Consider the following 26641-nt stretch of genomic DNA (forward strand, 5'->3'; position numbering starts at 1 on the left):
GTCAGCTGGTCAGCTCTTCCTCTTTGTGGATTTGGGCATATGACCAAAAAGCTTCTCCACATACGGCTGATGCAGCTCAGAAAGAATGTCTCATGCAGCACAGCGGGGGGACTGTTCCGACTGGCAACGAACTTCAACGGATGCCCGTTCTATTGCTGCAAAAGATAATGACCAATACTTCTTTGACTCTTAAATTCCCTAAAAATTCAAGTCCCTGATGGGAACCCAAGGATTTTGCAAAAGAAATAACATGATAGACCTGCAAATAATTTCTGAATGAAGGCAGTGTTTCTTTGGCTACCCATGTAAACACCACCTTTTGGATACCTAAAATGGTCTGAAAAGGAGCTTGGAACTGAGTGTGTTTTGAGAGCAATCTGTTAGGTAGGGTTACTGGTTCTAAAAAACGATGTTGAACACTCTGGGACAATCTTTGGGACGAGATATTCACTTCAGCATGGCTCTGTGTTCTCCTCTGGCTATGTGAGACGAGAACTCATACCGATCATGGCTCCGGTATCCACACATGTTACACTCAAAGGGATCACGGAAGCCGTGGCAGCCCATGTGAATAGTGAACATCACATAATCCAGGAAGAGGACGCGACAGTGGTCACATCGATACACATCCATCACCTCCCCCTCTTTGTTGATCACTTTGATGGAGTCTCTTGGGCAGATGGGTGGGGGCTTGAGGAGTTCATAAGAGCGAGGGACCTCCTTCAGCAGTGGCATCCCGTTGCGGGCCCGAGGAAGGGCCAGGTGGTTGTGCGGATAGATGTGATTCTGGCGTTCTTCATGATTGCTGTCAGTGTCTGTGGAGTCGTGGCCACTGTTGTTGGGGGAGAGGCCTCTTTCGGAAGGCACGCTCTTCTCCGCCAGGTGGATGCTCTTCTTTTCCATCTCCTGAGGGGCACCATTGGGCATCTCAGCCCGGGTGAGGGCTATGGGATACATGCTGCTGATCACTGGAACCATCTCGGAGGTGGGAGCAGGCGGTGTCTGGACCAAGGGGCGCAGGGCTTCGGCGCCCAGATAGCTGATGGCGTTATTGATGGCTTGGTCCATCATTCGGGTCTGTATCATCTCACTCTCTTTCTCGTACATGTAGCTGGAATTATAGTTGACATCAAAGCAGTGGCGCTTCTCACCTGGAACCGGTGAAAGAAAGGGTTATAAAGGAAACAAGAAAGGGTTATAAAGGAAACAACACAAAGCCAGAGAGTTTGTAAAATTATTTTCTGGAGATCTCAAAAAAGGGAGGAAGTTGCTTGCGGCTCAAGAACACCCAGCCCAGGCAGAAGGGGCATACGGGGTGCTGAGTCTCAGGAGACACTGGTCAGGGACAGCATGTTTGGACAGTCCAAACAAAGCCTGCATGCAGGAGGGAGGGGCAGAGATGTGGTGAGTTGAGGCCACGTTGTGAGGTACACCCATTACACATGTCAGAGGGGAGCCCGAGAGAGAGGAGGAGGACAAGAAGCAAGAGACACCAGGATGGGACATAGAGGGACAAGGCAGCTGCCACCATGCAGGAGCATAGGGCCTCTGCACTTCTGCTGTCTGTGAACCCTTAAGACACAGTCAACTCCCAAGATCTTACTATGCTTATTGTTTTCTGCTTGTAATACCAGGTAGCCAGGGGGACGGAAGTGCTGGAAAGGGTGGGGATGTTCAGCCACTGGTCTTGGCAGCTTTTTAAATAGCCACAGAAGTAGAGAAAATAGCCTCCAAAACACCAGTTTGCCACTCCCCAAATTCACCAGTCACCTGGCTGTCTGAGACTTAAGTAAAAGAGCTTCGAATGTAGACAGTTTTAGAAAAGCTTTCCTGAGGAGAGGTCACGATCTTTGTCCCTTTCCCAAAGTGTTGCTCTTCCTTTGCTTGACACATGTATCCTGAATACATCTGTGGTCATTAGGGCCTATTTCACCCGCAACTGAAAACATTCGTCTGTGGTCACCCTCTCCTACTTTTCATGTCAAACTGCTGAGAAATTTTGAAAACAGAGTTTAGCCACCTTCAGGGTGTGTGGGTGCTGTGTGTTAGAAAACGGAGGCTCTCTGGCCACAAGGCAGGCAGGGACGGGGGCCGCGGCGCTGGCAGATGTGCCCCGTGGCGAGCAGCAGGGACAGGGAGGAGAAGGTGTGGAAGAGGAGTCCAGTCTGAAAGTGAGGCTGAGGTTATTGCTTTTCCATTGGCTGACAGTGGATTCTGGAGAAATCTGCTGAACCCCATATCCTTCTTTTCTGTAACATTTCCTAGGCATGTTGTGGTTTCAAAATTTGTCTGCCATACAGTAAAGGGTTCAGCAATAAAAAAAAAGAAAACCTCACAAGAAAACAAAGGGATTGGAAGAGCCAGTTTCTATTTTGAGGTGCCTCCAATCCAGTTGGCAAGACATAAGCCCTATATATATATATAAAATTGGAGAAAAAATATAGGTTCAAAATTGTAAAATGGCTGCTTTGCTCAATGGAGGCCTTTGCTTTTATTCTAAATGTTACATTTGAGATAGTTAGGCAGGGGAGTAACATGTCTTCTGTTAAAAGAATAATAAGACAATATACAGGCAAGGGCAAGACAATTTGGTGTAAATTGAGCATGAATGAGGCAGAAAAGTGGGAATACACAGGACATGCACGGGGACAAGTAAGAGAATCTGGTTAAAGCTGTCTCAAGATGTGTGGAATAAAGTGCTTCTCATTATTCCATCACATTCTGCAATATCCACACACCAGGCCAGTGTGGGTGAGAGAACGAGCCCTGGAGCCAGATGGACGGGTTTGATGCTGGCTCCATAGGTCACCAGTTATGTGACCCTGAGCAAGTTACTTAACCTGTCTGTGCTCCGCGTCCTGTACGCGGAGATAATAATCCTCCCTACCGCACAGGTCCCTGGCACGCGCCTAGACAGGGCCTGCCGCATGGAAAACACTTGGTAACTGCCAGGGGGGTTTTTTCTTTGTTTGATTCAGCTCACATTTTCTTTCTTTCTCTTTTTCTAAAATAAATTTGTTTTTTAAGGAAACTTTATATCACGAACATAAACGGAAAACCAGAATCACTTACCGCAAGTAGAAGGTAACTATGAAAAATAAAGACAATGAAACAGAGTGATTTATTCAATTGCGATCAGCTACGACTGTGAGTACCTGGAGACTAAGATCCCCTCTCTCTTTGTTAAAAAGAATGATTCCCAAGTGTGAGATTGGTGTTGAGGACAACTAGCATCAAATTAAGTCTAAATCTTTCTCCTTGGTGTCATCAGGGGAACTGAAAGAGAACTGAAAAGAAAATAATTTTCTTGCCATGTGGATTGAGGCGTTTGGGGATTTTTTTAAAAAACTGTTTTTAGAGGTGGGGGGTCGCACTATGTGGCCTAGGCTAGGCTTGAACTCCTATGCTCAAGTGATCCTGTCGCCTCAGCCTCCCAAGCAGCTGGGACCACAGGTGAGTACCACCAACGCCTGGCTAGGATCAAGGTTTTTAAATTCCTTGTGTGCCTCCTGGTGGCCTGCATCCCACACTTTGGGAAACACTGTGAAAAAAGATAACACACGGTAGGACCAAATCATGGGCACTCGGAAAGACCAAGCATAGGGCTGGGAACTGAACAAAGAGCAAACAGCCCTTGAGAAAGAGAGGCTTGCGTCCAGTGTAACCGTGATGTGTACGATGGACCACAACAGTGAGAAACTGGAGCCAGAAAATCCGGCAAAAAGATCTGTTCCAATCAGATGGATTTGTCCTGCATCCCCGCTACCTTAAGGTCAACTGGACAGTTTCTAGACAAATACCTGAGAGGAAAAAATATGTAAAGAAAAACAGCCTGTCTGGGCCGCTCAATAAGAAGCAATAGGAAAGTAGGCCTTTGCCAAAGTAATCAATGGCTTTTATTTTCAACTCCCAGATTGGATATATCTTTGTCAAGGCCATCAGGAAGAATGAGGCTGAGAACATGAAAGCCAACTAAGGTCACAAGAAAGTGACACAGAAATGATGAACTTTGGTTTCCTGGCCTTTTCAAGGTTAGTGATGATTTTCCAGTGTGGTCAGCTCTACTCAACTCCCTATATACCCAGGGTTCTTGAGAACCTTTTTACCTTTCACCTAACACAGAGGCTCCAGAAAGTTTCCGGGTGGGATAGACATTGCAAACTTGGCTTTTATTCCTTCTCCCAAGAGTTTGCTTCACTTGGCTAGGCCTACAAATGCATACTCTATACCACCTGCAGCCTATGTCAGAAAACAGCTGAGTGCTCAAGTTGTAAGAGACAAAACATTAAGAGGAAAATAAAGCCCTGGATGAGTGGAAATAGGTGACTGAGTTCTGTGGTTAACACAGACCCTTGTTCATTGTTAAGAGGATGATCTTCACGTGCTTGCAACTTGCAATCATCAGATCCCCTCATCTCCGAGTTACGGTAACTTGAGCAGTGCAGATGATTATCAGTCACCTGTAGACACGATGACTCAATGTGTATGAAACTCAGAAGGGGTAAGCTACAGTAATTGAAAAGCCAACAGCTCACGTTTCTTTAGTAACACACTCATAAAAAAGGTTAGTCAAACCACAAGAATGTAACTGCTTCCAAACCTGCACAGAGCATCTGGTCCAGCTTCTAGTCAAAATCACACCACACCTTTGAATGATTCATGATACCAGCTTCAGGCTGAATTAGAGGTTTTCTTCCAATGAAAATACGAATGGCAACAACAAGTCCTAAGTTCAGAAACCAAGGCTGCCTGGATGGGTCATTCCCTACCTGGGATTCTTTCTAAAGGTGTCAACCTCTAATATCTAGGCTTTGGTAACCCTAAACTGAGCACCTGCCTGCCCTGGATTGATGCGATGTGGTTAGGGCTTATGGTTGTTGCCTTCTAACTGCCAACATGGAAGTAAAGAATCACAGAATCACAGACTAGAGCTAAAAGGGCCCTTCACCAAGCATGGGGATTCAGACCTGTCTTCAGGATCGAGGATCAAGACCCACCACCCGACTCTATTTTCTTCTAGTCTTTAGACTTCACAGTGCCTAGCACTGTGCCTTATACCTAATAATACCAATAACAATAGCTTCTATTTATTGAGCACCTACTGTATACACAGTGCCATCCTAATACTTTGCATCTCGTCTCATTTTATTAGCCCCTTAGGGGCTGATAGTTTTTGCGGTATGAATTACCCTCTCTTTAGTCAAGTTTAAAGCACAAACAGGCTGATTTCACTTTCCAAGGTTGCCCAGGTGGTGCATGGAGAACCAGAATGCAACCCAGGAGCCCACATTATCTCAGTACATGTTCGAGCGTTAACTGCTGTTTCCTGGCTGCTCCCTTGTCTGTGGCTACACACCCCGCCACCAGCAGTGACTTCAGATTCTGTGCTGGGGTGGTTCCCATAAGCAGTGCAAAAAGGGGCTTGGTGGCAGCAACCCGATCAGCACATGCATTCAGGAAGTATAGGATACACAGAGTTGTCGTGATGTCTATAAGGTGCTTCACAGTGTGCCAGGCATATGTAAGTATTCAACAAGTGGTAGATCTATTATTGATATTATTATTATTATTATTTGCGTAGCACCATGATAGGTGCTTTGAGGAATACAAACACAATTGTAATCCAACAGAGATGCAACATTTACACCATTTCATTACAAATCAGCATCTCAATGCTATGTGGCAGAACAAAGTATAGAGTAGCCAAGAGAGTAGGAGAGAAAATCATGGACCTCTTCTCACGTATGCCACACATAACACGGGGCAAATATTAATCTATGCTTTTCTTTAAAGTTTCCTTATAACCAGGGGTGGTGGTAATGTCAGTGGTAGAGAGATGGTCATACTGATGACAAGAGGCAGACCATTAAACATGCCCTGAGTACAGAAGGAGAACAGAGCAGAGACAGAACCCGGGGCACGGGCATGTGGACAGTGTGTACCTTCACGGGCAGATGTGAGGGGGGCATCCAGAGAGCCTGGACAGAGTGATTTCGTAGAAGTGGGCAAATATACATAGAAGTGGGAGGAGTAGTTCGTTGTGGCCCAAGCGAAGGACTAGTGGGCTGAGATGATAAAATTAGAAAAGGTAAGTTGGAGACAGACTGTGGAAGGCTCAGAGTGCCTGACTGAATGGTTCGGATTTTATTCCATTGGGAGCCGTCAAAAGGTTTTTTTGAAGAGGGGAAACATATGACTGGGCCTTTAGAAAAATAACACAAATCCAAAGTCACAGTCACTGTGATGGTGTAACATGAAATATTCAGCTTTTAAGCCTTTAAGGTTCTTCAAGTCACATAAATGTGTTTGCTGCTACTTCAGAGAATTTCTCACAAGTATTCTCACTCTTACCACAAGCATATATCCAAAAGCAAACAAAAAAGGCAGGTAAATAGGGGAAATGAAATATCCAGTGATCAATATGGCTCTGATTTCCAATGAGACTAAAATCCCTATCACTTCATCCAGGAAGTGGAAAGAGAGAGGGCAGAAAGGACAGAGAACAGAGAGAGCTGGGGGTGGGGGCGGAGGTGAGGAAAACCGAGCTGGAGAGCACATTTTGTTGCTGCGGATGTCTCTGTGCTCTGTGAGACACCGGGAAGGGCTATTTGGATGTCATCTGTCCTGATGGAGTCACCAGGGGAAGACTGTTCTTTTTCTCAAAGCAACCGCCCTTAAGGGAGAACAATCGCCTTCTTCAAGGGACTTTTCTCTCTCTGGCTATCAATGACCAGATCCCTTGCTGCCCAAAGCCCCCACGTGGCACACGTTACAGGCACTGCTCTTGGTGACCTCCCAGGGAAGAAAGTGCCTGGACGGCAGTGCCTTATAGACCAAGGTCTGGCCCTGTTCTGTCACCTACTGGCCATCGTTCCATCTCTCTGATCCTCCTCCCCACCTGGTAAAATTGCTTCATGAGTGGTTCCTAGTATCCCTAAAATGCTATGACATTGTAATGCTTATAGGATTGTGGACATCAGCCCTTTGGGAAGGGGTGGGAGAAGATACTTTTTGCTCTTAGAAACAGGTATTAAAACTGCTTCCTGTCACTCTGTTAACCAAAGCAGAAAATTTCTCATTAGTTACTTCACAGGGAGAACCAATGGTTTGTTGAAGTGTCAAAACCTCACTAACATGTTTACCACAGGGAAGTGAGATCTTTTTTCATGCTCTTTTCAATGTGAAAACTTCCTTTAATAAAGTAATACATAAAATTTAAAAAAAGAAGGAGATGCTATGGTAACCACTCTGGTTACCACATCTGTTTTTCAGGAAAGAATGAAAATTAAGAAAAAATATGCAGAAATGTAGTCATTTTTCTCCTCACCCAAGAGAGAAATCCAGCCTCCACTTTGAGCCAAGTATTTGAGGATCGCTTAGTTTGAACTGTAGTCAAGCAAGTTTATAACAGGAGAACAGGATTCAGACAAAGGAAAACCTCTAAAAGGGTTAGGATGCTCAAAGTAAGGTCTTCTTTTCCTTTGAAAAGAACAACTAAACAATTATTTTGACAATGTAAAGATCCTGATTTCTAATGGATGTGCGTCAACTCATCTCCCATTTGACACAGTGATACAAAATTTCTTGGAGAATTAGAAAATAATGTTTATATTTCTACGTGAGCAATTTAATTGTACTCTTACTCTTCAATAGACCCATGTTTTGTGTTTCAAAATGCATTTAGACTTAATCCAATCTATCCCTTTTCCCCAGTTTTTTTTTTTTTTTTTGAGACAGAGTCTCGTTCTGTCACCCAGGCTAGAGTGCCATGGCGTCATCATAGCTCACTGCAACCTCAAACTCTTGGGCTTAAGTGATCCTTCTGCCTCAGCCTCCCCAGTAGCTGGGACTACAGGCATGCACCACTGTGCTGGGCTAAGTTTTCTATTTTTAGTAGAGACAGGGTCTCACTCTTGCTCAGGCTGGTCTCTAACTCCTGACCTCAAGTGATCCTCCTGCCTCTGCCTCCCAGAGTGCTAGGATTACAGGTGTGAGCCACTGTGCCCGGCCCCAGTTTATTTCTAATGGATGAAAAATGCTACTACTGGTAATTATCTCTAGCTTGCCGGGAAAGTAATGGGCTGACCTGATGGTATAATTTCACCTCTACCCTCACAGTTCAAGAGGTCAGGAAAGCCAAGGCTGGTCTGAGTGTTGTGCAACCGTCAGCAAGGATTAAAGGGAGTGACTCATTCTTCCTTCACACCTTACCCATTGCCATCACCCTGGCAGCTGAATCTTTTCAGAAAACAGTGCCTTGGAGAGGAAATACAGGAGAAAGGAGAGGAGAGGAGAAGTGAAGAGAGAAGGGGAGGGAGAGGACAGAAGAGGACAGAAGAGGGGAGGGAAAACATCTGCCCTACATGTTTTATATCACTTCATCCCACACACTGCACGGTGTCACAGATAATGTTCCTTTTATCCCCTCCCTTGACATTACAATTTTCTATCACAAAGGTTGATTCAGTTAAATGATTTAAGGAGTTTCTTTTATTTAAAAAAAAAATCTCTCAAACAACGATTTAGGATATAAGTTAATGCGAGAAGATTAGAACAGTGCCCAGGAACAAGAATACCATGTACGTGACAGGAGCTCTTAACCATTTATGTGACGAATGAATGGACAAAAGAACAAATGAACAAGTAGCATTGCCCTAAGTAAAATATATGAATGCTGAGCTAATGTAACTGTTTTTTAGTCTCAGATTTAACAACATCTTCCTCAAAGAAACTTAAATAGCAATAATGGCGCCTCAGATAAACCTCATTGGCTACGATACTGCCACTGCGCAAAGCTTAAAAAAAACTGAAAACATAGGATATGGTTTATGAACACCATATGTGCATATTCTTGAGAAAAAAGTTATCTGAAGTTACACACAGGGGTTTTGTAAACACAGAGTGGTGTTCATAATTGCTATCTTAGATTTCTTTTCTGTTATAATTCATCTCACAGACTTGCAGATAGGAGGGAACTTCCTGGTCACTTCATCACCTATCAGTCTCCTTATTTCACAGATGAGTAAATAGAAGCCCAAAAAGGTTACCCGATTTGTATAAACACACACAATTCAGAAATGACAGAGCTAGGATTGGAACCTGGGTCTTTTGGCTTCTAATCCTGTGTTTTTCTTATTGCACCACATCACAATTTACCAAAAAAAAAAAAAAAAAAATTCTCCCAGTTATTCTGGGCCCTGAAGCCTTGAAGTTGCTACCTCAGCTCAATCAAGAGCTAATGCTATACTAGATTTCTGATTCCAGCACCGAGAGAACGTGATGGTTCAGAAGATGAGAGAAATCAGAACCTGTAAGATCAGCATCTCTCGTGAGCCTGGAAGTGATGCAGTGAAAATCCTCCGGTCTCAGTGGTAACTAACAAACCGAATGGATCTCCGAGGCAAAATGGCATGAATTTGGGCATCTGAAATATGTTGCGTTTTTAGCCCATGAAAATACCAAAGCAACTTTTTTAATATTAAGTAGGGCTTTGGCTCAGTTATAGGTTTAGGGCAGCTGTTAAGTACTAGGAACCTTCTGTCAAATTGTAGTTCTCCCAGATCAAAATGCATTGACCACAACTGGATTGAAATTAAGTTACTTTACATTCTTTTTCTTGTCGGTCTCTCCCCATGTCCGTCACCATCCTCCCCATTTCAGCTTCACCCACTGCTAGAGTCAAAACTTTCCCCAAATTAAAATACACTCATGGCATAGAATAATGATCCCAGCTCTCTTTTATACTCCACTCAGAACTTCTTCATGTAAGTAAAGCTCAAAAGATATACAGGCACTGTTTGAAGACAGTGTCTTGGAATCACAATTGGTCCACTGTTCCTAAACTCTACGTAGAAATCACCACATGCCCTCCGACATTTCTCACCATGGGGGCAGCAAGGAGGAGGGGATCTCCCTAAACTGAAATACAGCAACTTTAATCTGACACAATTTATCTTTTTTTTTTTTTTTTTGAGACAGGGTCTTGCTCTGTCACCCTGTTAGAGTGCAGTGGCGTCATCATAGCTCACTGCAACCTCAGACTCCCGGGCTCAAGCCATCATCCTGCCTCAGCCTCCCAAGTAGCTAGGACTACAGGCACTCAACCACCACACCCAGGTAAGTTTTCTATTTTTTGTAGAGACGAGGCCTTGCTCTTGCTCAGGCTGGTCCCAAACTCCTGGGATCAAGTGATCCTCCTGCCTCAGCCTCCAAAAGTGCTGGGATTACAGGCATGAGCCACCGTGCCTGGCCTGACACAATTTATTCTTAAAGTGATTAAAAGTATACAAAAACCTTTCAGCTAATCAAAATAAAATAATCAGAAATACCAAGTTAGGTAATTTTTAAATATGAGTTTTTTCAATATATCTCTATAATTCACAATAGAATGTCAGCTTGTAAAAACATTATCTAGACAAGAGTAAAATCTAGGCAGATTTAAAAACCGAGCAGGCATTTAATATCTGTAAAAATCCATTGAGAAGAACACAAAAAGACTGAAGTAAGAAATCAACAGCAGCCAGCAGCTTTGGAAAAAGAGATTGGCAGGTTTCTAAAATATTATTGGTGTTGAAGGAGTCTATTTTTGTGTGATAACTATTTCTGTTCAGTATCACCAACTTTCAATTTATAGCAAAACTGTACATTCAGTTTCAGCTGTCTTTCACAAATACAAATCTATTTTAAATATCATGGTCACATTTATGTACACATCTGGGAGAGTTCAGCAAAATATCTCTGCCATTTGGAAGTCCTAACACTTTAATGAACATAATTATTTCTTAGCCATCTCATTCGACTGTATTTTTTGACAATGTGAAAACCAGTGGCATAAAAATTAACTCCAACAAGACAAATGATTAACTCGAGCCTTGTTATTTAAATCTATATTTGCCCAATCACTTTCCCTTAAAGCCAATTCTCAATCAAACTCAAGAAAATATGGCAATATGCTTTAGAGAATGGAAAAAGTTTGAGCATGCTAACGAACCAACTTGTAAAATACAATTACAAAAGATTACAAACATGCTATCTAGAACATCTTACTGGTGTAAATTGCATAAACTCTCACCCGACATATGTCATTCAGAGTAAAGAGGAAGGAACAGCATTTTTAACATCATATCCATTTTGGAAATTGAACACCAAATACTCCCATCTTCTGTTGTTATGATCCTTTAGTTAATATCTTACATTCTATTTGCTAGAGTTATCAAAATGAACCACAAAGAATAAAAATGGACAATGGAAAACCAATTATTTTAACAGAGGTTAAGCTGGGAAGGGCCCCTGTAGTAAGCATCCTACGTTATCTCGTTCAAATTATCTGCTAACAACAGCAGGAAAAAGGTTCGTATTCTTACCAATGAATTTCTGAGGCATTGAGCTTTTTCGTTTTGCCACATTGCTTGCTAATCTGTCCAGAACGAGAGCTCTTTCACTTCCCATGTCTGCTTTGATGTGTCTTGCCTCTGCGCTTGCTGGTTTGGAAAAATATAAAAAGAAGAGGGAAAAGAATACATTGGTAAATGAGGAGAAAAGGAAGTAAACTGGAAAAAGAAGTGTCCGCAGTCTGATGCACACTCTGCTAGCGTTACCTGTTTTTACTGCTCAGATTCTTGCCTGGGGTACCTGCGGTGGTCAGCCAAGCCGTCGCCAGGGCACATTCAAATCTTGCAGTCTTATGCTGAGATGGGAAAGCCCGACCCATCCCCAACCAGTACCTTCATTAGCAAGAGGAAGTATTAAATAAACAGCCTGGACGTGGTTGGTTGCAAAAAGATAGATAGATGGAGATCTTCTAACCCCTGATCAGCCTTCTTTCTGATTCTGAGTAACTGCGTGTGACACCTGCAGACTGATATAATTCTTCTTAACAACTTTGAAAAAAAAGTATGGTGCCCCAGATTTACTGCTCTGTTTATGTTAACAGCACTTTTGAAAATAGACACACTCACCCAGATAGCAAGAAATCTACTCAGTGATTTGTGTATTGAAATTCTGAGTGGTTTCTTTCTTTCTTTTTTTTCTCAGCATGCTCCTCTTAGTTTCTGTCTTTCCAATTCTATTTCTCTGGGCTCTGCATTATCTGTTTCATATGCTCTTCACATTTCAAAATTGTCTCAGCTAAAATTTCCCTGAGCAACACTTCTGTCTTGAAATTTAAGAACAATTTGTATAATGCATCTCTATTAAATTTCTAATGAAAAATGTGAATAAAAACTGCCTAATTGTCAATCCATGAATAGACCTTTGAGTGGTGTAGGCCTCAGACCTGGTGACACATTAGAACCACCTGAAGAACATACTGGGCAGGGCACGGTGGCCTGGAATCCTAGCACTCTGGGAGGCTGAGGCCGGAGGATCACTTGAGCCCAGGAGTTCAGGAGTTCAAGACCAGCCTGAGCAAGTAGACCCCGTCTCTACTAAAAATAGAAAAAATTAGCTGGGGAACTGAAAATAGAAACAAAAAATTAGCTGGGCGTTGTGGATTGCTTGAGGCCAGGAGTTTGAGATTGCTGTGAGCTAGGCAGACACCACGGCACTCTAGCCCGGACAACAGAGTGAGACTCTGTCTCAAAAAAAAAAAAAAGAAATACCTCTGCCCAGGTCACACTTCAAATCAATTAAATCATGATCTCTGGTTTAGAGGCCTAGGCAACAGTAATTTCCAAGCTCCCCAGATGATTTTAAAATGCAGCCAGAGGCCTGGCGCTGTGGTTCACACCTGTAATCCTAGCACTCTGGGAGGGTCAAGGTGGCAGGATCACTTGAGCTCGGGAGTTCAAGACCAGCCTGAGCAAGAGTGAGACCCTGTCTCTACTAAAAATACAAAAAATCAGCCAGGCATGGTGGTAGTCTCAGCTACTCAGGAGGCTGAGGCAGGAGGATCACTTGAGCCAGAGTTTGAGGTTGCTGTGAACTAGGCTGATACCATGACACTCTAGCCTGGGCAACAGAGTGAGACACTGTCTCAAAAAAAAAAAAAAAAGAAAAGAAAATGCAACCAGAATTGAGAACCACTAGAAGAGTACATAAGTAGTGCCAATATCTAATCAATTAAAATAGTAAATTGGAATAAATATAGTATAATTTTCCTTGGTATAGCTGGTAGTATCCAATAACACTTCATGCCTAAAGCTCAAAGAGATACCAGCTGCTCTAAATATAAGGCTTTGAATTTAATTTAATTTTTTTTTTTTTTTTTAAAGAGACAGGGTCTTGCTCTGTCTCCCAGGTTAGAGTGCAGTGGTACAACCATATTTCACTGTAACCTTGAACTCCTGGGCTCAAGCAATCCTCCGGCCTCAGTGTCCCAAAGTGCTGGGATTACAGGCATGCTTGGCCCAAGGCTTTACATTTTAACACACGATGCTAGCCTCTACCCAGTCTGAAAAGGTATCTACCAATACAAGCCTAGGCATCTGAGTGAAACTGCCAGTCATCGAAAGGGTGGACCCCCACATGTTGGGCTCCTTGCGTTGTGGGTTGCCTTTCTGTCCTTGGACAGCCGCAAGCACATAAACAGTTAGTTGTAAACGGAGTTCTCTCAAATAAGGTCCCACCAAATCCATCAAGGCATCACGCTCCCAATGTGTGTATTCATGTAGGTGCCACATAAGAAGCCGAACCAAAGCTTGGGTAGGAGACGAGTCTACGAGAATTCTGTCTCCATTTAGCTGTGCCATCCCAAATGTCAGAGCCCCAGTCTTTAGTTTTTAAGGGGGTCCACATCTAGCTGGGGTATCAAGGCCCTGAGGAACAGATCACTTCCAGCGGCCACCTTAGCAGCTCTGCCAGTGGCCTGACTTCTGTTTGTCATGCTGGCCACCTGCGTGGGCTCAGCTACCGCCTGCATCAAGGCCATTATTTCAGTGGCAAGCCTGAGGGATCAGCACACTTTCTGTAAAGGGCCAGAGAGTAAATGTTTAAAAATTTGTGCGACATAGATAGTCTCTGTCCCATATTCTTTTTTTTTTCTGTCCCACAACCCTTAAAAAATGTAAAAATCCCTGTACACAAACAGGATGATGGCTGCATTTGGCCTAAGGACTGCAGTTTGCCCACCCCTGCCCTAAGCAAACATATTGTGATGCTATAAACATTTTCTCTGTTTTATCATAAACATTTCAAGAGGCCCAAAGTAAAATGAAGTATCCATACATACATTTCTAATGTCTCTAAAGAATAAATTGGAATTAGTTTAAAGGATTAGAGTAAAAAGCAAATAATGATTGCAGAATGGAATCTCCCCCAATATACACACAGATTTGGGATTTGTCAGTATTTATTCTATAGTTGAAGAGTACGATGTGTTTGCTGTGTGAAGAGATTCTGATATACAGAAATAATGTTACGAATTCCATGGTCCCTTGTACATTCAGTACCACAAACGGCTTTGCCCAGAGAGAAGAAAACTGGCCACCTTTGCAGTAAATGAATGACAGAGAAAGACCTCCCAGGCAAGACTGTCAAGTATGGCCAGGGTGAGAACAAAAATCAAATCAGGAAAAGAGAATTCAAAGTATAAAATATCTTTCATTTTATTATTGGCATTAAAAAAAACTATGCCAGCCATTACACAATACATTAACAAGTTCAGATTTTTTAAAAAATTCGGGAGTAAAATGAAATCTGCCTCCAAAAAATGAGTAAGAGAAGAAGATGATGATAATGACAATATTTACTAGACCGTGAATTTCTTGTTAAAAATAATTCTAGGTGCTACAGAAATAAATCATAGCCTCCACTCTAAGCTATTAACAACTATTTGTGTGAATGACAAAAATAAGAGGCCTGGGTGGCTTTTGGGCTAGTGGTATAGTACTGCCACCCTGGCTGGCCAACAATTGTAAATAACCAGGACTTTAGTGAAGAGACACTGCTATGGAGAGAAGTGGGTCAAATTCTGTCCAGTATAGGGATAGGTTAAAATGACCAAACAGGAAACTATTATATATATGATTTCCTTTCACACAAACCACCACCAGATGTGGCACTACCCAAAGCCCAACAGCAGAGAAATGAAAGACAAAGCCTGGAATTTGAAATAAAAAGTGGGGAAGAGGCAGCTACGTTTGTGCTTTGACCAGGAACATTCATTCTGATCCAAACAACTGAGAGGATTTAACCCAAGTAAGGCTCCCCTACACCCTGTATTTTTTATCAAAAATATTTATAATGAGGCCAGGCCCGGTGGAAGAATTGCTTAAGGCCAGGGGTTCAAGACCACCCTGGCGACATACTGAGACCCTGTCTCTACAAAATATAAAAAAATTAGCCAGGCCTGGTGACGTGGACCTGTAGTCCCAGCTACTCGGAAGGCTGAGGCAGGAGGATCACCTGAGCCCAGGCATAGGAGGTTGCAGTGAGCTATGATTGGGCCACTGCACTCCAGCCTGGGTGACAGAGCAAGACCTTGTCTCTGAAAAAGAAAAAGAAAAGAAAAGAAAAAAAATTTATAGTGAAAAGGGAATGAAAAACAGTACTGTGGGTATTTTTAACTTTTATCCCCATTTTACCACTATTCTTATTAGTCTCTTGTGGTCCCTCCTCTCATGGCCGAATCACTACCCAGGACTTACCCCAAGCATGATGCTGCCAGTCTAGTTTTCCCACTTGTTTGTCAGCAGTCACTGCCTACATTTTACCAAACTCACTATCAATCACAACAAGCAGCTTTCTGAGGACACGTAATCAACATCCTCTACATTTGGGAGGATGCTGAAGCGTGGACACATTGACCTAAATAACCGTAATTAGGCCATGTCACTAAATGGCAACCTCTGAGATAACATCACCTCTCATTCCTGGTTACCCACCAAGCTGGTCTTGACAGTCATTTCCAGGTAAATCTTACTGGGTAAATCAGTGACAGTGCCTGACATTTAAGAACAAAATTCCACAGTGTTCATGGATGAACATATTTTGAGGCTTGGGTGGAGACTCTCCCATCTCCACAACTCTGGTTAGGTCAAAAGAAATCCTCTGAGGCTAATCTAGTGGACTCCTGTTCACCCATTCCCTCTTGCTGGATCGTTTACTCAAAATATCAACTCCAAGATCCCAACTGAAGACACTTTACAAATTCAGCTCACCTTTACTGAGTCAAACTGTGTTTTCTTCTTTTCATTTTATTTTATTTTTTCACAAAGACTGTCTTCTGCACAAACTGTGTTTTCTAATTGGTAAGTTAGGAAAAGGCAAATTTTCAATTGAATATGGTGCACTCTCATTTATTTTCCTAAACTGCTAGTCTTTTGCCTTGCAATTGTTGCACAGCTGACGCACAATACCACGAAATGAGTACCCTTTAAAACACAGAGAAATGCTTTGGAGTTGGACAATCCCTTTGGGATCACAGAGGAGTTTAGGCAGTGCACTGAAAAGAAAAAAAAAAAAAAAAAAAAAAAAGAGGGCTATTGGCTTTTGGTCCTCTGCTCCAACTTTTTAGGACCCAACTGTCTATTTATACAGTCTAGACATGCTATCTTGCCATATCATGTCTCAGAAATGTAAGTAGAGGGAAACCAGTTTGGCAAGATAGTAAGGGAACAAGATAATGGGTTTAAATGATGAAATAGGAAATCCGTTCCTGGGTGGTGGTTGGCAGTTTAATGTTGCAAGGGGTGGGTGTGGGGAATATGGGTTGGTGGCAAGGAGCAATTTGCACATTTGGTTCACCAGTGAGCATAGAGGGGGTAGGACTGTAATCGTGGATCAACTTCCCTTCATGTCACTTGCCTACTAAATAGTGGATATACCAATTTTCATTAGCAGAGAGATTTTAAAGACATGTTGAAAAAATAAATAATAAAATGTAATACAGGGGCCGGGCGTGGTGGCTCACGCCTGTAATCCTAGCACTCTGGGAGGCCGAGGCGGGTGGATAGCTCAAGGTCAGGAGTTCGAGACCAGCCTGAGCAAGAGCGAGACCCCGTCTCTACTAAAAAAAAATAGAAAGAAATTATATGGACAACTAAAAATATATATAGAAAAATTAGCCGGGCATAGTGGCGCATGCCTGTAGTCCCAGCTACTCGGGAGGCTGAGGCAGTAGGATCACTTAAGCCCAGGAGTTTGAGGTTGCTGTGAGCTAAGCTGACACCACGGCACTCACTCTAGCCTGGGCAACAAAGTGAGACTCTGTCTCAAAAAAAAAAAAAAAAAAATGTAATACAAAGTCACAATGACAGAATAGGTTACTATCTTTATTCCCTGCACAAACCTTCACAGTTTGTCTGGTTTTTAGTTAACTGTTTCCATGATGCAATTTCTATCGCCAAGTCGTTGCAGATTTAACTATGTAATTGTGTTGTGCTTTGTTTTTGTTCAATGTCTTTCATTAGATCTTGAAGTGTTCAATGGAGCTTAAATAACAGGCATTGCTTCCTTTCTTTTCTGTGGGGTGGTCAGTCCCCAGCTAATGGAGAGTGGAACAAAGTGGTGTTATTGTGCAATAAGAATTGTCTAACAAGAGATTGCTATCACAGACAGAGGCAGGTTCTAACAAAAGTTAAATAAAACGGTTGCCTTTTTGAGCAAGTAAAATGAATACTTCCTTGTGAGATGGTACTGATTTTTAAAAAGAACAGGTTGGGAAAATAGACTTAAAAATTAACATTTTCTTTGGTCTGCCACATTGGTAAAAATATAAGTTTATTTTGAAACCTTAATGACTGTATTAGCTTCACTGAAACAATGAGAATGAAGATGAATGGTTTTGACTCCTAAATCCATAAATAAATATAATTATTCAATTACTTTAAAAATCTTATTATGGCTAGAATTCATTGTTAGACAAAAATATGTCCTGCTCCAAGTATTCATAATTTGTATGAAATGAGGCTAAATGAATTTCTATACCAGCTGTTAGTCCCTTTCTGGAATAAGGATCAAGCTAACGAAAAAATGAAGTCCATGGTCTTCTATATTTTTCCTTCTTTTCACATATACTCCATTAAGACAGCAGAGCAGAATTGGAATATTTTGATGATGTCACTCTTGATGTCCAGGGTAGAAACCTGGACTGAAGTAGCAATATCATGTGTCTCTACTAGACCTCTGCTTTATCCTAATAGATCAAGTGTCTTGTTAGATTGTGAGTTCTTAAAGCATAGGGGCTTGGTTGGCTGCGTTGGCATACTTTTGTAATTTTAGCAATTTGTGAGGCCAAGGCAGGAAGATCGCTTGAGATCAAGAGTTCGAGACCAGCCTAGGCAACATAGAGAGACCCTGTCTCTACAATAAATTAAAAAAAAAAAAAAAAATCAGCCGGGTGTGGTGGTGTGCACCTGTAGTCCTAGCATCTTGGGAGGAGAATCGCTTGAGCCCAGGAGCTTACGGTTACAGTGAGCTATGATTACACCACTGCACTTTAGCCCACAAGCGACAGACCCTGTCTTAAAAAAAAAAAAAAAAAGAAAAGAAAAGAAAAAGAAAAAGGGCAGGGACTTAACTTTTACTCACCTTTGCAAACAGCTCTGACACACCACCTGGCACATAGAGAGCTCAACAAATGCTATCTGAATAAAAGAAAATGATTGGCAAGACCGGAAGTCCTGTTGCTCAACACCTGCGTTCTTTTGCAGGCTGTTCCCAATGGGGGCAGGTTTGTCCCCGGGCTTGGGGCTCTCACACTATGCTGCACTTCAATGTACAACAAGCACTTGATGAATGAGTGCTGCATCCACTCATAGCTGTCGTAGCAATGCGACATCATCTCTTTAAAAGTGAGGGATGAAGGCATAAGATGTGTTGTACTGGTCAGGCTCGCAAGGGAACACTATTCCACACTATTGCACACTAGACATTGTGAAAAGAAAACAGAAATGGAAACCATATAGGCAGCAGTGACAATAATTAAAAGATTGGCTTGTGTTGGATTAAATATTCTTCACATTTTGGATCTCAGGAAAAATCATGGGAACTATTTGAAATATAAAGGATGAAGTAAAATATTGACTGACATGCAGTACTTATACTTGATTAAGCTGTGACTTTACATATTTTGTAACCTGAAACCACCATTACAACATTTGTTTTTTTTAAAAAAACCAAAACTTGCTGACTTAGTTAACCCTTTATTTTTTTGCTGAGATGTAAAGTGTGTCGCATGTGTCTTATCAAACCGCCTATGAAATGCAAATTAACTCAATCTCTGTATTTCAGCATTTCCTGAATCACCTAATACCACTGAACATAACTGAAATATTACTGCTGATACTTTTCCTAATTTGACATTCCTAAAAAAGGTTGTGGGGATGGGAAGGAAGGTGGTGACCTTATTTCAAAAATCAATTTTATTTTATTTTATTTTATTTTATTTTATTTTTTTGAGACAAGGTCTTGCTCTGTTGCCCAGGCTGGAGTGCAGTGGCAGGATCATAACTCACTGTAACCTTGAACTCCTGGCTCAGGAAATCCTCCCACCTCAGCCTCCCAAGTAGCTAGGACTACAGATGCTCACTACTACACCTGGCTAATTTTTAAATTTTTTAGAGATGAGCTCTCACTATGCTGCGCAGGCTGGTCTCAAACTCCTGGCCTCAAGCAATCCTCCCACCTTGGAATTACAGGCATGTGCCATGCATCCAGCTCCCAAAATCGTTTAACTGATTCCCCCCTCCACTTCCAGTGTATGTGGGTCTATTCGTATGTGTGTGGCTATATATCTTTTGCTGACCAGATAATATATAACCTTCAAGAAATATATCGAACTAAGCCAAAAAGTAGAAAAAACCCAAATATCCACTAACTGAAGAGTGGATAAAGAGAATGTGGTAAATCCATTCAATGGAATGTCATCCAGCCACAAAAAAGAAGCAAGTACTGATACCTGCTCCAACATGGATGAGCCTCAGAAACATCGTGCTAATGACAGGTGCCAGGCAGAGAAGGCCACATATTATGATTCCATTTATGTGAAATGTCCAGAATAGACAAATCCATCGAGACAGAAAGCAGATTAGTGGTTACCAGGGGCTGGAGGGAGGGGGAATAGGGAGTGACTGCTAATAAGTACAGCATTGCGTTTTGGGGTGATGAAAATATTCTGGAATTAGGTAATGCTGATAGTTGTCCAACTTTGTGAATATCCTAAAAACTACTGAACTATACACTTTAAAAAAGGGTGAATTTTATGGCATGTGAATTACATCTAAACCTTTTGAAAATAAAAAATATGGCCAATCACAAAAACAGCTTAAGCGCCAGTGATTTTTCAGTAAGTCCTTGAATTTTTTTTTCATACACACCATGGGACACTAGTTAGTCAATGAATTTTGATGAGTCTTGCTTTCCTCACCTCTGAAAAGGAAGAGGTAGCATCAGATGCTATCTTTCATCTTCTTAGCTTTAAATAGTTATGATCCTATTTGGAATATAGTGGATTTTCATAACTTGGGAATTTCTCACAGTAAGAGCTTTGCCTGTCGCCTGAAATGCGGAATTGCAGGTAAAGATGTCAATGTTCTGTCATCGGGCAAGCACTGCCTCACGTGAAGCACGCCACTTTAAGATGTCAAAACCCAAGTTTTAGGTTTGTTTTATTTTTATTTTTTAAAAATAAATGTTGCCCAGGCTGGACTCAAACTGCTGGGCTCAAGAGATCCTCCTGCCTCAGGCTCCTGAGTGGCTGGGACTACAGGTGCTCACCACCAAGTCCAGCCTGTTTGTTTTTGTAAGGGAGTAACTTATTCTCTTTAGAAATAAGGAGAAAATCCAACTCCTTGATAAAACCAAAGATACCATCAGGATAAAAAGCAGAAGCAGTGCAAACCAACAGAATTCAGTTGGTCAGCTCCTAACACCGTAATATAGACTTTATCTAAAACAAATGCTTCCTCTCACTCAATATGGGGACCGTTTCAATACTCATCATGTCTACCCCATTTTTTCCCTGAGTTTCACATTATTTCTCTGATATTTTTGCAATCTTTCTGCTTTAGGCTGTTCAAACTATTCAATTCCAGCTACTGCTCTCAAATACTAAATCCCACGAGGATTTGTACCTACTATTCTAAATAAGTAATTGGTTCAAGTAGCCAAATAAAAATGTCAGACGACCCAAGCTGCAGACGCAGGCTGCCGGTCAACTGGGTATGACAAAGGACAGCTGCAGAGATGTGACACACAAAAGTTTCAGGCAGTTTCAACCAAAGAATGAAAAGGAAATAAAACCACAATTGACATATGGAAAGACATCTAGTGTTTCAACCAATTGCCAGTAGGTATTTAATTCAAATACTGAATAAAATAAGAAATCCCCAAAACCAAAGAAACATTACAATAAATCATATGAGTAGACAAGGGTATGATTTTTGGGCAGGCCCTATGCAAAGAAAATCCTGGCAGTTATTTTTTTGTTTTGTTTTTAAGAGACAGAGTCTTATTTTACTGGCTATGCTGGAGTACAGTGGAACCTCGAACTCCTGGGGTCAAGGGATCCTCCCATCTCAGCCTCCCAAGTAGCTGGGACTGTAAGTATGTGACACCATGAATCCTTGCAGTATTAATCGACTCTTCCCCATGCACTCCTAACCTGCTTTACCCTCAATCTTTGCCATTTCAATAAACGGCAACTCCATTCTTCATCACATCCCACATCAACCTGTTAGGAAATCCAGTTGGCTCTACCTTTAAAATACACATCGAATTAGACCACCTCTCACCACCTCTACCACTACCAAGACACAATTTCCTCTTGCTTGAATTATTCCAATGGCCTCCTAACTGGACTCTTCAATTTCCAACCTTGCTCCAAATACTATCTATTCTCAAAAGTAAGTAGAGTGATTCTTTTCAAATGAGCATTCCAGTGATGTCACTGCTCTGTGTAAAACCCTCTAAAAGATTTTCAGTTTCACTCAGAGTCAAAGCCAAAGTCTTTAGGAAGGCCTACGAGACCTGAGAGTTCTGATTTCCCATTTCCTCTCTGGCTTCATATCCCATTACTCACGCTGTTTCGTCTGCACAGGACTATTTACACGTCTTCAAACTTATACCCCAGGGCCTTTGCATTTGCTGTTGTCTAGTTATCTGCAAGGCTCACTCCTCATTCTGTTAAGTCTGTTAAAATGTTACCTTGCTGAAGCCTTCCCTGACTCACCCTCACCCCTCAGTACCTGCTTCATTTTTCTCAACAGCACTTACAACCTTCTAACCTTCTAATACATAGTTTGCTTATTTACTTCGTTTATGATCTGTCTGCCTCTATCAGAATATAAACTCCACGAGGGCAGGATGTTTTGTCTTTTCACGTACTGTCGCATCCTGCCTCCTAGGACAGTAAGTGATCACTAAATGTGTGTGGAACGAGTGTCGCGTGAACTCACCCGTGTCCCCCAGGTCATTGCTTGGAAGAAATGTGCGGCAGCGCTCCTTGTGCTCCTCAAGGGAACTTCTCTGTTTGTAACTCCTTCCGCAAAACTCACATTTGTAGGGTTTCTCGACTAGAGGGAGAGCACAAGGGACACTCAGTAACCCTCGAGGGTTACAGGGGGTCCATATAGAGGGTGTGTTGGGCTCTGTGACAACAGTTCACTAGAAACGGGATTGCTGAGTGAAGCCAGAGGACTTGGACACTTTTCAATGCTCTATTGCTTTCAAATTTATTTAGCTGAAATAAGGTTATGGTTTATGATTAATTATCATGTCAGAGTATTCTTCAAAAGGATCATCTCCTGTCACAGATGAAAGGATTTGGAATTAAAGATGACCATTTAGCATACTGTTTTGACTCCAGATCAAATCTTGTTTCTTCAGGAAGAAGAAAGCGGGCCCTTATATTCTTCAAGGAGGGTATATGATATAAGGATGAAACAGGAAGGGATTCCTTGTTTTGTGACATCCGTCTGGCTGTAAGTAAAGAATGCTGTGGTTTGAGGGAGTTGGCCATTCTTCTAGAAACCGATGGCCTTTTTGGAATATTGACATATCTGAATGAATTTAGCTCATCCTTGCCAAATGGCAATAGGAAACAGGCTATAGTCTAGGCTAAAACAATAAAAACTGAACTAAGTAAGGATAGTTTTGAATAATAGAAATAAGAATGAACTGCAAAAATGACTTCATACAAGTGTCTAAAATGGAGCAAATGTTTCCTCATAAGTTCACCCGTACAATTCAGGACACCTTTATCCTCCCAACCCTCCAAATGCTTTATTTGCTTGAAATATGTAAGTGATCACTTCAACTCTGAGCAAGGCTAGCCTTTCTGATTTGTTGACAAAATACGCCCAGTGAATTTGTCAGAGTTTTAGGGATTGCAATTTTTATTTTCTAACTCTTACACTGTTTAAAATAGAGGCTTTGGGATTTAACGAACTAAAAGGTCTTTAATGAAATCTCAAATTAAAATAAATGCAGGTTTGCTAGGGCTAAAAATGCTAAGTTTCTGGATAAATTGGGGTCATTTAGAATCTGTCTAAAAATGCCTACTGTTGTTGTTTCTTACTTGAAAAAGGCAACGGAACTATTCTACTTTTTTGGAACCAAACTCATCCTTAATTCATTACTTTGAAAAATGAGCTGTAAAAGAAAGAAACCCTTCCTTTGCCACTTATGATTTCTCATGGGGGTTTGTTGGGGCTGACTTTAATCCTAGTCTTTGAATTGTAACCAGTTTCGAGTTTAGGGCTGGGTTTTAGTCAAAGCAGTAGATGTGGATTAACATAAAAACAAACTTTTTTTTCTTCAATTAAAATTTTGTCAGATAACATCAAGAACATGAGGTCCCAAATGTGAAGAAGAAAAAAAAAAAAACCTCAGTCTTATTTTTCTAGGAGGGAAATTCTAAATATTGAAAAAAAAAAGTATTATCTTGCTTGGTTAAAATAAGGAGTAAAAACATCAAAAGGTCACATGGCTTTTTATGAATTCTTATTGCTGCTCATCTTTTAGAGATTTGAAAATAAGTAGGCTGATCAAGGGGAAAGTTGGGTTTAAGAAATTTAGTGCAAAATGGCCAAAAAGTAACCCCCAAACAATGAATTATACCTGGATTAGTTTTTTGTAATTTACCAACTGCATAGAATTTGCTTGTCCAGTCGTTTGAATGGAAAGAGAGAGAGAGTGAGTGTGTGTGTGTGTTAGGAAAATAATCTTTTTAATAAAGTTTACCATAAAATGATACTGATGGCTGTAATTTTCTCACAAAAATTAAAAAGGTATTTTCATAGGGCAGGCTCTTCCTGTCTGACTGTTGTTCTCCAGGGGAGTAAGGATGGTGAGGGGAGGATCATTCCCACTAAGGCAGACGGAGAGCAATTAATGCCTTAATGGAAGTGTAATTAGCCCTAGAGGTCTCTGCTGTTGTAACCCTTCAGAACAAGAATGACAGATTAAAACCTCCATACTTAACTATTTCTGGTTTCCACACTGGGCTGTGAGGAACGCAGTTACTAGACATGGAATGCTCATTTCCCGCACTTACCAGAATGGGTTCTAAGATGCCCCGTGAGCGCATCTCTTCTCTGGCATGCATAGTTGCAGAGGTGACACTTAAAAGGTTTTTCCCCTGTGTGCAGTTTAATGTGGCGGAGGAGGTTACCTTTCTGAGTAAAAGATGCCCCACACTGATTACACTGGAATGGGCGTTCACCTTTAAAAAGGACAAAAAAGGAGATTTCTGATCACTAGGCAAGTGGAGAAGCATATGCACAGACTAGATGCCTAGGGCCAAGGCTCGTCTTGTAGAGTTTTTGCCCTTAATGGGATCAGGTGGGAGCTGCGTTGCAAGGCAAGCATAAGACTTACTTATGGAATCTTCCTGTAGGAGAGAAAAAGCACTCACCTAGCAAGGCTATTTTAAATCTCATCTTGTCTTGAATCAGAGCAAAGAAATAAGAGTAGCTCTAGAAGTGCTTTCTAGATATAAGTTTTTCTATTACTAAGTATTCTTTCTGAATATAATCTCCTCTGGAAAAAGAGTCACAGACTAAAGTCCTAACAAGGTAACTTTAGATATCTTTCTTTTTAAAGTCTTCTTATCAGATGTCAGATGGACTCTATTGGCTGAGTGGGACTGCTGTGTCTGTATGCATTTCTAAAGACTACCTGTCTATTGTCTGAAGATAAATACTTTAAAACTGGTAATAAAAACTATATCTTTTCATCTACCAAATTTGAACCCAATGCAGTAAGGAGATCTGCTTTTATTAAAAGTGTTATGCAAAAATATATGAAAGATGGCTAAGAAATGAATCACACAATTTAACTCCTACTTATGAACGGAAGAAAAAGTATTTGGCTGACCTAGAACACTGTGCTCTCTGCAGTCTTTTTTTATTCATAGCATTTGCAGTATGTTTGCCAAATGCATGGGCAAAGCAGGGATAAAAATCACTGAGTAAATGAAAATGCAGAAAGAAAGAGATGCATCAGAATTATAGCAAAAATCAATGGCAGTCATCAAAGGTCCCAAATTCCACCACTTCATTTCCCAGGTGGCTGCATTAGGAGAGTTTTCAGAAGAATGAAAAAAAAGAGACTATTTACCAGTATGGCTCCGCTTATGAACCATTAAGACATTGAAGCTAATGCAGGATAATCCACACACATCGCAATTCATCTTTCCACTGGCTGGCCTGCCACTATCATAGGAGACAACATGTCTCTCCAACTTAATGTTTTCATATTCATTATATTCTCTTGAATAGCCGTAAGGAATTTCGGGCTCTTCTGCATTTCCCATGGGCTCTGACTTTAAAACATTCTCATCTCTTTCACTGTATTCATCTTTCACTTTCATGGAATCATCTGCAGGGAAGAAAATGCAAGAAATGGGCAATGACTGTACTTGGAGCTATCAAAGCAGCTCAAAAAGCAGAGATCCACAGCTGAATTAAATCCCAAATGAAGCTGGCATAACACTGTACACCTACGAAGCAAGAAAACATCATTAGGATGATCACACATTATTTGAATTCAGAACCACAGAGGAAAACACGTACTCATACACATAAAAATAGGTGACAGATCAGGTTATCCAAAAAATTAGAGATAATAGATTTTAGCTAAGACTGTTCAAAGTGATCATGAAACAAACATTTTGAGTGACTCTTCTCCAGGACTGAGGAAGATGAAAGGTTCTCATATTTAGTTCTTTTTTTTTGGTGACTACAGTTAAAAAAGCAAGGTGATGTACTCTTAGGTTTCAAGAAGAAAACACTGTTTTAATCCTTCAAATGCATCCAATTTAAGTCACTAAGATTGAAAGTTGAATAGTGAACATGGTTTTTCTGATTTTAAGCCATGCTTTGCCTCTTCACCTTCCATGTATAAGAACTGCCAAAACACGTCTTATCTCTCTGTCTCTCTTGGAACTGAAAAAGGCACAACAATGAATGTATAGGAAGCCGTCAGTACTAGTGAAATGTGTTGAGAAAGATAAAAAGAAAGTAATTCTTTTTTTTTCCCAGAGACAGGGTCTTGCTCAGTCACCCAGGCAGGAGTGCGGTGGCTATTCACAGGTGCGATCATAGCTCCCTGCAGCCCCGAACTCCTGGGCTCAAGGGATCCTCCTGCCTCAGCCTCCCGAGTAGCTGGGACTACAGGCTCACGCCACTGCACCCGACTAGGAAAAGTAATTATTTAATGTAATCTAAGGAGCCACTTCCATTGACATAGGTAAGTGGGGCTC

General features: G+C 41.4%; 1 protein-coding gene and 1 pseudogene across 1 annotated transcript; both read right to left on the reverse strand.

Moving 5' to 3' along the window:
* Positions 1-447: 447 nt before the first annotated feature.
* Positions 448-25750, reverse strand: IKZF3 (IKAROS family zinc finger 3). The gene is made up of 5 exons (XM_069481342.1): positions 25498-25750; positions 24434-24601; positions 22335-22451; positions 11364-11480; positions 448-1151 (listed from the first exon to the last, which is right to left on the reverse strand). The coding sequence occupies exons 1-5, from the start codon at positions 25748-25750 to the stop codon at positions 448-450; spliced, it is 1359 nt and encodes a 452-aa protein (XP_069337443.1).
* On the reverse strand, positions 8733-8797 carry LOC138392666 (U4 spliceosomal RNA; annotated as a pseudogene).
* Positions 25751-26641: the final 891 nt, after the last annotated feature.

This window comes from Eulemur rufifrons, chromosome 9 (genome assembly GCF_041146395.1).
Source record: "Eulemur rufifrons isolate Redbay chromosome 9, OSU_ERuf_1, whole genome shotgun sequence".
In the NCBI taxonomy this organism is placed as follows: Eukaryota; Metazoa; Chordata; class Mammalia; order Primates; family Lemuridae; genus Eulemur; species Eulemur rufifrons.

Excerpts from the sequence above, each read along its gene's own strand:
- IKZF3 (XM_069481342.1), bottom strand. The coding sequence starts at position 25,750 with ATGAAAGTGAAAGATGAATACAGTGAAAGAGATGAGAATGTTTTAAAG. Across the intron at positions 24,602-25,497 it reads TCATAAGCGGAGCCATACTG|GTGAACGCCCATTCCAGTGT; the intron begins GTAAATAGTCTC and ends TCCTTTTTAAAG. Across the intron at positions 11,481-22,334 it reads CAATGACCTGGGGGACACGG|CAAGCGCAGAGGCAAGACAC; the intron begins GTGAGTTCACGC and ends TTTCCAAACCAG.